This window comes from Wyeomyia smithii, chromosome 3, assembly GCF_029784165.1.
Source record: "Wyeomyia smithii strain HCP4-BCI-WySm-NY-G18 chromosome 3, ASM2978416v1, whole genome shotgun sequence".
NCBI lineage: Eukaryota > Metazoa > Arthropoda > Insecta > Diptera > Culicidae > Wyeomyia > Wyeomyia smithii.
This window is the reverse complement of record NC_073696.1, coordinates 116185976-116199128: the sequence shown is the minus strand read 5'-3', so window position 1 is coordinate 116199128 and position 13153 is coordinate 116185976. Positions and strand designations below refer to the sequence as shown.

Genomic DNA, 13153 nt, shown 5'->3' with positions numbered 1-13153 from the left:
TAGCGAACCATTTACTTTTTATTCATTCATTGATCAAGTATACTCTTTTGATAACACGTTTAAAATATTTTTGATAAGGTACCTGGCAATTTTGAAACTTATGCTGACTTTGAAGTCAGAGTGTTTTGAAACAATACTAAAAATTCAGGCAATTACAACTTTTTCTGCTTAACACATCGATCACTCTGTCTGCACACTATAAGGCATGATATCTGGTCAGCCTAGTGATAGCAATGAACTATCTGATAAAACACATTTAAATACACTACGGTGTGCGAAGAGGAGTCCTCTAACACAGAGAAATCCGAAAAAACGCTTGAAAATTTTTACAAGTCGAGTAGCATAGAACATTTGGCCTGTAAGATAGAGCTTCAGAGCTTTAGTTTTGACAGAAATTGCTATGCCCTCCTAAACGAAAGACAAAAAGTGACCTCTTTAACCTTGTGGGCTGCAAATATAACCACATTTTGATGTACGTAAAAGATGCGTAAAATTTATTCCTACAAACAAATTACTAGATACCTTGTAGCGCATTTGGACGGCTTCATATTCCTCGAATTTGACTTCAGTGATGACATGAATTTTATGCTCTGCGTGAATAAAAAATACCTCCCGCATGATGTTACGGTTTTGTCTTTAAAAACAAAAATTACCGGCTGAGAGTTTATTCTTCTATAACTGACTTAGTATACCAGATATCTGTTGAGATATATTCAATTTAATTTACAGTCGCAATGAGCACAAACCAAAATAATGTAATAATGTGCATCGGAAATTTGGTCCGAAATTTCGCGAAATTTCGTAATCGTCGAAATTGGAACTTTAATTTCGCGAAATTTTAGGCGGAATTTAGCGAAATTCAACGAGATTTTTCGGCAATTTCGCGAAACCGAAATTTCGCGAAATTTCGGGAAATTTCGAGTTTTGCGAAATTATACGAAATCATTCGAAATCTCGCACAGCCTTACGTGTGAAGTCATAAAACCGTGAAAAGAGAAGCGTTAAGCTAGCTTATTGAATTGCAAAAACTTATATTTTTGTTTTTATATTCGTGGAGAAAAAGCCTCGTTATAAATCAACTAGTATTAGAGTCACTATTTTTCGACTGAAAGAAAAATCCGTTAAAGACTACACTCTGATATCTAATAATAACATAGCGTAGTAATCGAATCCGGCTAGAACATGAAATATGCATCCTAAGCTCAATCATAATATTGTTCGAAATTTCTCGTAAACTAGGTATGTGGTGTTTATGGTTTGAATATTTTATCGCATATTTATCGTGTTTGACGAAAATTTGAGAATTTTCTTGAGCTTGAACGACTGCACATTTTATATTTTGTATTGGATCTGAAGTTGCACTTAATGTTCGCTCTGCTTGTCCAGAATGTACGACCATAGTTGGGAGGATTTCACTGATTTTCTCAATAAAATTTGGTTATTGAGAAAATCAGTGAAATTCTCCCAACGCCACGCTTCACCATCATCGCCGCCCGGTACGCCACCTATTGAAAGACGTAATGATCCATCCCGATCGAGTCTCAAAGTGCCGGGTCCACGGCCTTCTCCAGAATCTCGGTCTTATAATGCACTGGGTTGATTTTTACGTTTTTCCCGATAAAAACCAGTGGGAGCTTCCCACGCCTCGATACAGTCCTTCAAACCATCACCGACGTGGCACTCCGGAACCGAGGGATGTTTACAAGGGACGAGGAGATGCTGGCCAACGTCGGCGCTTACAGCCAATCGTTCTGGACATTGTGCAACTGTTGTATAACAAAAAGTTTCTCAATAGAAAACACGAACTCCTAACCCGCGCGCGTGCGACAGTATCAGTTTGGCTCTGTCTAGTCTCTAATTTGTGACCTCCGTTAAGCCGTAAACCTTGCGTTTCTTTTACGGTTTATATTTCATACTTCTATATGTTCAGTCTCAATCGACACAACCAGGTCTGCAGCGGTCTTCCGGATCGAGCGGTTAATTTTTCGACGAACCCGCTCCCTCACCATCTTGATGGCTACTGGCGTCCTCGCCGAACGCGGTCGCTCGAATCTTGTGCGGTCTTTGGCCAAGTCCGTCTCCCTGTACCGATGGATGGTGGTATAGATGAAATTCCGCTTCACCCCGTGGGATAATGGTTCGACATCCCTCCTTCTTCTGGAAGGGATGGGGTTTCATACAAATGAAACACAAATTTCTGCACAGCTCGAGAACTAACCAAGTAAATGGAACCAAATTTGGCAGGTGAATGTTTTCATTGATAACAAATATGTCCATTATGATTCTACACCCCTCCTTCTTCCATAAGGGAGGGGTCCTATGCAAATGAAACAAATTTCGCACAGATCGAGAACTAATCAATCAATTACAAACAAATTTGGCATGTGAACGTTTTTAAGGGTAACAAATATGTTCATAATGGTTCGACACCCCTCCCTCTTTTGGAAGGGAGGGGTTACATATAAATGAAACAAAAATGTCTGCACATTCTAAGAACTAACCAAGTTAATAGAACCAAATTTGGTAGGTGAATGTTTTAGCGGTAACAAATATGTCCATAATGTTTCGAGAGTCCCCCCTTTTCTGGAAGGGTGGGGTTTCCCACAAATGAAAAAATAATTCTGCAGATGTCGCAAAATAATCAAGTAAATGGAACCAAATTTGATGTGTTAAGGTTTTTGGGAGCAAAAAAAAATTTCATGGTGGTTCGACAACCTTCCCTCTTCTAAATTGGAGAGCTCTTATACAAATCAAACACGAATTTTTTGGTAGTTTGACACTCCACTGTACTTTGGAAGGGGAGGAAAGTCTCCTATACAAATTAGACAGACATTTCAACCAGGTTTTCCAGAAAACAGCCTAAAATGATCGGGTCGTAGCTCAGGATTTAAAACTCGACTCCAGACGCCATTCTGAAATGTAAGATGGGACTTCTGGTTTATAATATTGGTATTTCCGGAATCAAGATGACGCCCAGAGGTCAGAAATTGTCTCTGAATGCCATTTTGAAATCCAAGATGGCGACTTCCGGTTTTTCGAAAACAGCGGAAAGTGACCGATTACCACCCAATATGAATATATTCTGAATAAAGGTGATGTACAGAAGCCAAAAGTCGAGGATCTTGTCATTGCGACATAACCAATCATTTCAAACGATTCGTCTTCTGACTTTGATCATATCCTATGGCTGATTCATCTTGCATGTGCAGACTTTAAATACATCAATGAATTTGGAATGCTTAAAATTATTTGGCTAAATACAAAAATGGGCGGGATGAAGTTTGTCGGGTCAGCTAGTATAGAATATTTTAGAATTGCCTTCTAAAATGACTTACAATTCGTTCCAAACCAGATGTAGATCATTTGAATATTCATTAGGTATCTCAAACTTGATGTTCATTAGGGTGGTGCATTTGATTTTTACTAGGGTAGTTCCAAAAACAAATGTTTTTTTCATACAGCCATTCCCAACCTTATGTACAGTACACGATGAAAAGTTGTATTCGACCCTATTGAACACCCTGTATACTTTTACTCGTCCCTCAACTATATGCTTATAAACTTTCTACTGCTCTTCTTTGCCAAGCCTATTCTCATTTTTTTGCTTTTGACGTAGAACTTCGTTTTTCTTTAGTCCACCGCACAGTGGTCCAATAAGGCAAAAAGTGGAACTTAATTCCATAGCACCTTTCACCTTCATCCTAGCTTAATAAAGTCTTCGGAACAATTGTTTGTATGAATGACCCGCATAATCACAAATTGTCAAAAAGTATGAAAAGTTTACTATACTAAAAATAAAGAAATTAACTTTTTGTTTTAAGTAATAGAATAGTTTATTCAGCAAAGTTGTAAAAAATTCAAAAATATGAAACTTTGTTGAATGAATGAAAACCCTATCTTATTTTGGTAGTTTGGAAGTTATAAAGTATATAACATGGAACTTACTTAGAAGTTAGTTTTTTGTACTTAACTTTTGTTAGTTGCATTTTACACGAAAGTATTGTTCGGAAGAATTGTTATGGCACACAAATCACACCTTTTTGCCAAAGGTCATACATTTCCAGGACTTTTTCTTACAAAGTTATATCATATTAATTTAATTTAATTTATTTATTTATTTATTTCGTCAAACAAAAGTAGACTACATATGTTTATAACTAACTTACATGCTATATGTTATTTATCCTAGTGAAAGAGGAAAAAAAGAGTTTATACATAATTGAATAATGGTTTCTTTACTTGATGGATTATTACAATGAATGTATTCTATCGATTTAAATTGCGCGTTAAATTGAAATATTGTTTTAATTTAGTTCTCGACATAGTAAAGTCAATTGCTTCACAGTGTTGGTTATACACTAACATCATTTGATTATTAGGCCCGTATTTAGCATAATTGTTTCGTTGATGATTTAAAGGAAACAAAGTCCGAGTTCGTAAGTTTCTAGAAGGTACATAAAAATTGAGTTTTAATAATATTTCGGGTGAGTCGAAACGCTGAGATACGATATCGTTAACAAATGACATCATTGCGAATTCGCGACGGGCTTTCAATGATTGGATGTCAATAAGTCTGCAGCGTTCGTCATATGATGGTAGGGGAAATAACGTCCATCGTAGATTACGAAGTGCATATAACAGGAATTGTTTTTGTACTGATTCTATTCTGTTTACATGTGTTGCAGAAAACGGAGACCATACAATGCTACGGTATTCTAAAAGTGACCTGACATAGGAATTATAAAATGTTTTTATTGTGTATGGATCTTGGAAATTATAGCAGAAACGTTTTATAAAACTGAGCATATTACTAGCCTTATTGATAATTGTATTGTAATGATCAGTGACTGTTAATTTTGAGTCGAGTATGACTCCTAAGTCCCTAACTCGTTCACATTTCTCTACTATCTGATATCCCAAGGAAATAATAATGCTTGGTATGTTTCTTTTTCTGCCAAAAGCCATCGAACTACATTTTTTTTACGTTTAGCTGAAGAAGGCTTTTTTACACCAAATATAAAAATATTTTATCTCGCTACGAAAAATGTTCACATCATCAGCGTTTTTAATTTCAATGAAAAGTTTTATGTCGTCAGCATAAATAAGAGTTTTTACATGTTTTAAAATAAAGGAAATGTCGTTTACGAATAATATAAATAGTAGAGGGCCCAAGTGAGAGCCTTGAGGAACTCCCGAGGTTACCTGAATAGGTTTCGATAGTACGCCTTTAAATTTGACTGTTTGTTGACGATCTGTCAAATACGATTCAACCCATTTGATAATTGTGGATGATTTCCAATTTTTCGTAACTTGAAGAGAAGCAGGGGTATATCAATGCAATCGAAAGCTTTACTGAAATCAGTATACAAGGTTTCAACATAATTTTCTTTATCCATTGCGTTCAGAGAGAAGTTAATAAACTCGAGTAAGTTAGTTGTTGTTGAGCGACCTTTGAAAAAACCGTGTTGCGTTGGAGTAATTCAATTTTTTATTTGGTGGAATAACTTTTTGTTTATTATTGCTTCAAAAAGCTTAGGTATGCAAGAAAGAATGGCTATACCTCGATAGTTGCTAATGTCGGATTTTTTTACCAGATTTGAACACAGGCACTAGATATGAGTTTTTCCAGAATTTCGGGAAGCAACCGGATTCCAGCGACATATTGAAAATCAAGAACAGTGGGGAAGTTAGCTCTTTAGCTAAATGTTTCATAAATGCTGGCGGAATTCCATCTGGTCCCGGACCTTTAGATGCATCCAGAGCTTTTAAAGTATCTTCAATTTCGCGTGCGATGGCATGTTCAATATTGAAATAGTTGGAAAACTCAGGAAAGTTGATGAAGAATGTATAATCACGATCAGATTCTGAGTAAGTTGTATAAATGAAAAAAAAAATCAGCAAATAGATCAGAGATGTCTGCCGGGTACTCTTCACCTTTGTCATGTAGTTGCATTTTTGAAGGAAAATTTTCAGATTTTAACTTTGATTTAACATATTTGAAAAATTTTTTTAGCTTATTTTTTCGATAACCTTAGAGCGTATAGGTTAAAAAGGGGCAAGTGGAATCATGATGTCAATACTTTTCCTTAAAGTTAAGCTGAAGTACTATAAACTCTCTTTTAGGTTCGTTTTTGTCCCAATCCACCCATATTAGAGTACGGCGAGCATATGTTACAGTAGGTTTTCATATATCAAAAATACTACCTTTTTTGTGTTAAGAGATAGAGGAATGGTTTATTCGACAAAGTTTTAGATCGTGCAAGAATATGAAACTTTGCTGAACAAAAAAAATTCCTATCTTCATTGGGTACAGAGTTACAGAGTATTTTCTTGAAAGTTACTTAAAAGTTAGTTTTTTGTACTTTACTTTTGTTAGTTACATTTTACAAAAAAAAAAAACGTTCTAAAGAAGCATTTGGGCATACAAAACACGTTTTTGTTGAAGACCACACATCTTCAGGACTTTTCCTTACAAAGTTATAGCACATTTCAGCATATTTTCCGATAACTGATTCCACTTGCCTCTTTTCAACCTATACGTACTTGAAGTTGTCGAAAAAATAAGCCAAAATATTATATAACTTTGTAAGGAAAGGTCCTGGAGATATATGAGTTTTGGTAAAAATGTGTGTTTTGGGTGCCCTAACAATTCCTCCGAACAATACTTTTGTGTAAAATGCAATTAACAAAAGTTAAGTACAAAAAACTAACTTTTGAGTATGTTCCATGTAATATACTTTATAACTTTGTACCAAAAGAAGATAGGGTTTTCATTTGTTCAACAAAGTTTCATATTTTTGAATTTTTTACAACTTTGCTGGATAAACTATTCTTCTATCCCTTAACACAAAAAAGGAAATTTTTCATTTGTAGTATAGTAAACTTCTCATACTTTTTGATAATTTGCGATTATGCGGGTCATTTATATAAACAGTTGTTCTGAAGACTTTATTAAGCTAGGATGAAGGTAAAAGACGCTATGGAATTAAGATCCACTTTTTGGCTTATTGGACCACTTTGCACCGCATAGGGGTGTAAACTGGAATCCTAATAACGGAAAAGGGAAGAAATGTGTGCCTTTTTAAATGCATATAAGTTTGTTGTTTTTTACCCGATTTCCTTCACACTTGCAGCATACAATTGGAAAACTATACATGCATCCGCCCAAATGCAGAGAAATGTTGTTGTACTATGCGAACTATTGTACTATTAAAAATTGTAAAACCTTGTTGAAACGAAAATACGTTCTTAATTGTGCGCTTGCTGGTTTTCCCTAAAAAGATCGACAGAATTGTATACCTAGTTAGCCGAGAATGCACTTTCTAGGCTATTAAAAAGGGCCCGCTTCTAGTCGAACCAATCACAATCTTTCATTTTGGTACATTGTGGGACGGACGTACAGTCCTATATAAGTAGAAGCGTAGCGAATTGCGGCAGTAGCAGCAGTGGACTGCGGAAATAGCAGCAGGGGTTGCACCAGTATCAGCTGGCTTTCCGGATTTGCTTTCAGCTCAAACAAATCATTTACCGGCTGGTCACATATCTCAGCGACAGTGCGGTAGCAGCAAAAGTTCCGATTTGCCGGTTGAGGGCTTTGACCTTCTTCCACGCGATGAAGCTTTGCCTTATTTTAGCAACTAAAATCGGCCGCGGCCGTCCAATTTACTAAAAGTGAAAACGGCTTTCACGATGTGTGTTGGCAGAGGGCTTCCATTCTCGCACTGTCGGGGGAGTAAGAAGGTTGCGATCAGCATTCCCGAGTCTGAACAGCAAACTCCCTCCCCCTTCTAAAGGCAAATAAACAAGTAACTGAGAATTATAATTTTTTTTTTAAAATTCACAAGCTTTGGATTGCTTTCTTATTCTGTTCAATCAGTGATTTCGTATCTTCATGTGCAAATTAAAAGCCGATAGCCCTCCAACAGTTTTTTTTGCACTAAAATTCCGAAAATATTACACTTCATTTAAAATGTTAGAATGCCTTAACAAAGGCGATTAATTTAACTATACAGCAATAATTTGAACTCGATTCACCAATCAGCATGAACAAAATTTTGTCTTCCCCTAGCCACACTATTGTAATATGATACAACACGCAACATCGAGCAAAAGAAATCGCTTGTCGTTCCAAGCCGCAACTAATTACTTGTTATATTGTTGCGTGTGTGAAAGCACCATCGGCCTTTTTCCGCTGGTTACCAAAATTAAATGTGAATTATTGAATCTTTCGTCAAGTGAAGATGAGAAAATGTGGAACTTGACAAAAAGGCGGAGCCTATTATAAAGCACTCTTAGGCTATAAAAAAAGAATTGACTGCATATGCAGCACGTGTTTATTGCCTGCTGGTATCAAGAGCAATATTTTGCATCCACACATTTTAACGAAGAGGAGTATTTAGAAGCCTGTATTTTCTATTGGTTTTCCGGATTTCTTTTCGGTGTGTGTTGTCAGCGTGCCTTATTCCTCCACCATCTAGGCAGGTTGCGATCAGCATCATATCCAATTTAAAACAGTAAACTACCCTTTTTAGGGCAGCTAAACAAGAAATTAACGATCAACCATTTTCTCGTAAGGTCTCAAGCGAATATACAGTCAAACCTGTTTTTGTGCGAGGGATAGGGACCACACAAAATAAATCGCACAAAAAAAATCATTTGAAACTTCACGTGCAGTTACAAAACAATATTTCCACAACATTATTGAAAAAAAACTTTTATATGCGGTGGATAGGGACCGCATAAAAAAATTCTCAGTTAAAAATAACTCGAAAGTTATTGATTCTGATTTAGAATAACTATGAGAACAATTTTAAAACATCGGATTGATAAAAGTAACTTTTTTAAACATACCAATCCTTTCAACCGCTTTCTTTCGTAGGCTAGCAATTCGTGACTTTTCCTACGTAAAACTGACTCAAATAGTAATTTTTTGACGCAACACTTATGTGATGCGTTGGAATTCATTCCAAGAATCGGAAAAAATAAATGGCTGAAAATGTTGTCGGAAGTGGTCCTTTTTCATATACCGCACAAAAAAAAATCGCGCAAAAACAATCGCAAAAAAATAATCGCATAAAAAAGTCGCACAAAATAAATTTCGCACAAAAAAAATTCACACAAAAACGTATTTGACTGTATATGTTCTGTACTCCAGCACGGCACAATACGTGCAAATTGTTTTTTACTCTAAGTAGTCGGGATTACTTTGAAGTGTTGTATTATTCTTGTACAATAGACTTCCAGCGTTTGTTTAATGGAGAGTTTCTCGATTTGAGCGGACTTCATGACTCAGCAATGAGACACTCTTAACAATGTATTTGTTAATAGTGTGCGTAGCTCTACATTAGTTATGCGGTCGTATCTTGGATACAACCTTCAACTTTTTTCGAATTTTACGTGGGGGAAGGGTCAAAGTAAGGAGATGGGAGGGAGCCTGAGAATAAAACCATGCATAAAAGTCCCTCTGACACCGAACGTTCTGATTCTTGATTCGAACTCATGACCAATAGGTTGTCGAAGCGAACTCTGTAACCTTGAGGCTATGAGCTTCCCTCGAGAATGGTAGAATTTTCTGTAGAGTAGATAAGAAAAGGGACCGGAGTTAGTTGTCGATATCAAGAGCTCCTTTGTGGTGTTGGGATAGGATGAACCAATCGTTATTGCGATTCTTCCAAACTTGCGAAATTTTTTTCATACTAGATCGACATTAATTAAATTTTGCCCAGTTGCTCTATAGACTGTTCATACGTCCGCTAAATTTTGCAATTGTCAGTGAAATTCCGGTCGTGATAAAAAAAAAATAGCAAACCGTTCGCGAAGGGATTTCGTTAACTCACATGAAAAATTTGTTGTCGAGTCCTGACTTCGAAAAATCGAAAAATATATAAATGTATACATTTATTCAACCATCTCAGAGATCTTGTAATGGCTCCAGCATCGATTGGCAGTGAATCTTATGCCAGAAGCTGAATGAAAAGCGTTAAAACGCGCAAAAAACGCGTTTTTAACGGAATCCGAGCATTGTGACGTGGGACTTAGTCAAAAAACCTGTAGTTTCGCAAAGTTTCGTCCAGGGAGCCAGAAAACGGGTTATATCGAAAACGGACAAGGTGTAGAGTTTCTCAAATTGCTGGAAAGTGCTGTCAAAACGGATGCCACCAAACAGTACTGAACTCCGTCCGAACAAAACCTTTTGGTCTATGATGAAGCGCGAACTTCGAATGGCCAAAGGAGAGACCACGGACGAATAGAAATTGATGAGATTTCTAGATACATATCTCTTTTTATTCAAGTTTTCCCCTATAAAATATTTTCAAAAACCTCTCATTTCAAAGCTTTAACTCTAAACTTAGTTTTGGTAAAGAGAAACCCGAGGTGCATTAAAGTTGCAAAATATGTCGCTTCGGACGCGGCGTGAGGCGTCAATAAAGAAAGACAGTGCTATTTACTCTACTCATAATTTTCTTACTTTGATGAACGATGCGAAGACCATGTCGTTGTTTATATCGTTTAATTGAAAATATTAGTTAACATGTAGAGAATAATATAAAACAAAAACAAAGCCACGAAAAAGTTACTAGCTATTACAAGGTAAAGTTTCATCCCCATCCATGCACAAAAAACTTCTCCGCACCGTGGCTACAATTTGTTGATCTCGGAATAACATTCTTTTCAAACAACGCATTACACAACTAAAGTTAAAGTATTATAAAGAAGTAACTCTCGAATTCCACTACAATAATCTAATTCTCTGGTCTGTTTAAAAGGCATGCTTACAGAAAATATCGGTAGAGTCAAAACGTTTCATAGCCGATCAAAAATTTTAAATACACTTCTTCACAGCGTTGAGACACTGTGCAACAGTCGTTATTTCATGATTTAATGTCTTAATTTGAAGCCTGCTAATTACTGATCCTGACAGCTTAAAAAATGTCGAGTTTTCAACAGAAGGATGATGATGATTTTGACTCGCGACTTTTGATGTCATGGGAAGCTTTTCCATCCATTTTTGCTTGCCGGTCGATCTTTTATTTTGTTTTTTTATGTGCGAGGGTGATGAGTCAGGATAACTAATAGGTACTAACGATGATTTGCGACTGACATCGCTGCATTGCTTCTTTGAGATGGGCACATGATGATGTGCTTTTAAAATTCACTGTCAGCATCTTTGTCAACAGTGACAGACAGCTTTACTTCAATCTTAGTGAACCAACAAGAAACATGTGACTGATTAGAAAAAATATACAAGTGTCATGCCTAGCCGGATGACGATGATAGTAACATATACAGATGGTCTCCTTTTCTTCCCCATTCATCGTACTCAGCTAACATTTCAAATCGTTACTCACGTTTGTTCTATTTGTGATTCTCATCCTTCCTTCTATCATCAACAGGGTTGCAGGAGAGCTGTCTAAGTACCGACGACATCGATTGGGTTGTGAGCACTCATGGACATTCCGACCATCTGGGGAATAATAATCTGTTCTTAAAGGCCAAACACATCGTAGGAACCAACATATCCCAGCGGAATCGTTACTTCATCCATGACTTTAGCATTGGTAAGTGTCCTTCATACATCTATGCTATATGTTACAGTAGTGTACGGAAAGTGTTGACATGATTTGGCTGACATGTGTCCGACCAGCTTTGTTGTGTGGTGCACCGACCTGAATCTGGGCTACCGGAGGAAACTGATAACCCCACACTGAGAGACGAATCTTACTAATCATTGGCCGGCGTCAAGAGCAACGATGAAAAGGGTTAGGCTGATTGGGCTCAGTGCCATCCGCGCTTCCAGGACGACAGAAAACGATTCGTTCTCGATGGGCGTCCCGGTTCAGGAGCATATATTGACGAAACCGGATAGCTCTTCTGAACCCTTTTTTTCTCAAAGATGCGGCACGAGGAACTAATTTTAACTCTGTGTGTGTGTATTCAACGGGCAGGTGAAAGAAAAGGGTGTCAGTCAGTCCGCATCTGGCGGAAACGGCTTGCCGGAAATAGGAATAGTTTAGTCGATAGCTTGCATTGCATCCTGTATCAAAGAGGAAATTTAATCATTTGTTGGAAAGTTGGAATCGATTCGTTTAAATGTTTATTTAGTACTCCCGATCGAGCTTATGAATGCTGTTGTAATAGAGGCGATAATTTACAGCAGATATGTTGCGACCAAACCGAACCAAGCACCATTTTTTAGAATTGAGTTATTAACGCCACTGGATGTGGAAATTTATAAGTTTTCTTTCATGAAAAAAACAGTCACAATAAAAAAAATTTGTAGCAAGATACAGAAAGCATACAGACAATTTGTGGAAGGGTAAATTTTTAATGTTTCGGGCGCTTGGTTAGACAAAACAGCAAAAGCGTTTTGATAAAATTGGAATGTCCTTTTAAACATAACCTTTTCGCAAAAACGCAGATTCGCAGGTGATACAGCTCGTTGTAATGATTTTTTTGGACGTATCCGTTTTAGTGATATTGATTATCGATATTGTTTTGAGCTTTGTTGTCCAATATCAGGACATTGTTTAAAAAAGTTTAACTTCTAAGAGAGCACCTCTTTCTACCAAGTTTTTCGAAGGCTATTTTATACATTTTTCTCGCAATGTTTGTCTATACAAGTGAGATTCAGCTTGAAGCTTTCGCTGTCAAATATTGCATCAATTTGAACACACTGTGAATTACAAACATGAGGTTCGCTTCTGATGACTTGCTCGATTAACTGATGTGTTGTCTCTCTTTTCAATAAATCCATCAATTCAATTCATTCAGACATTTCACATTTTTTTTATTTCTGGCTATAAAACACTGTCAACGCAATATCCACATGCCAATCGCCCACATTTATTTAAGCTGTTAATGGAAACATGCCACGTAATGGTGTTTCTAAAGTCGACCCAGTACACCAAACAGCTTGTTACATAGTGTTACCATGCTTTCAATCATTTAAAATGCGATTATGTTTCATTAGCAAGATTTATGGCACAAATGTTAATATTCCACTGTACGGGTACATCTCCAACTGATCGGCAACGGTTCATAAATTCGACTGTTTGCAATAGAAAGTTTACCGTCGGCTAATGAAGCCCATAAAGCAAAACAAACGGACCCGTGCAAATTTAAACAGAGTGTCGAAATTTAATGCGTCGTCAGT

The 13153-nt window shown here is 36.8% G+C and overlaps 1 protein-coding gene across 2 annotated transcripts in view; it reads left to right on the top strand.

Moving 5' to 3' along the window:
* LOC129730435 (metallo-beta-lactamase domain-containing protein 1) overlaps positions 1–13153 on the top strand; it is a 208771-nt gene that overhangs the window by 59071 nt on the left and 136547 nt on the right. For both annotated transcript variants that reach the window (XM_055689761.1, XM_055689762.1), the window contains exon 2: positions 11394–11558. In XM_055689761.1, the coding sequence (XP_055545736.1) occupies positions 11394–11558 (165 nt within the window). The remainder of the gene's footprint in view (positions 1–11393; positions 11559–13153) is intronic.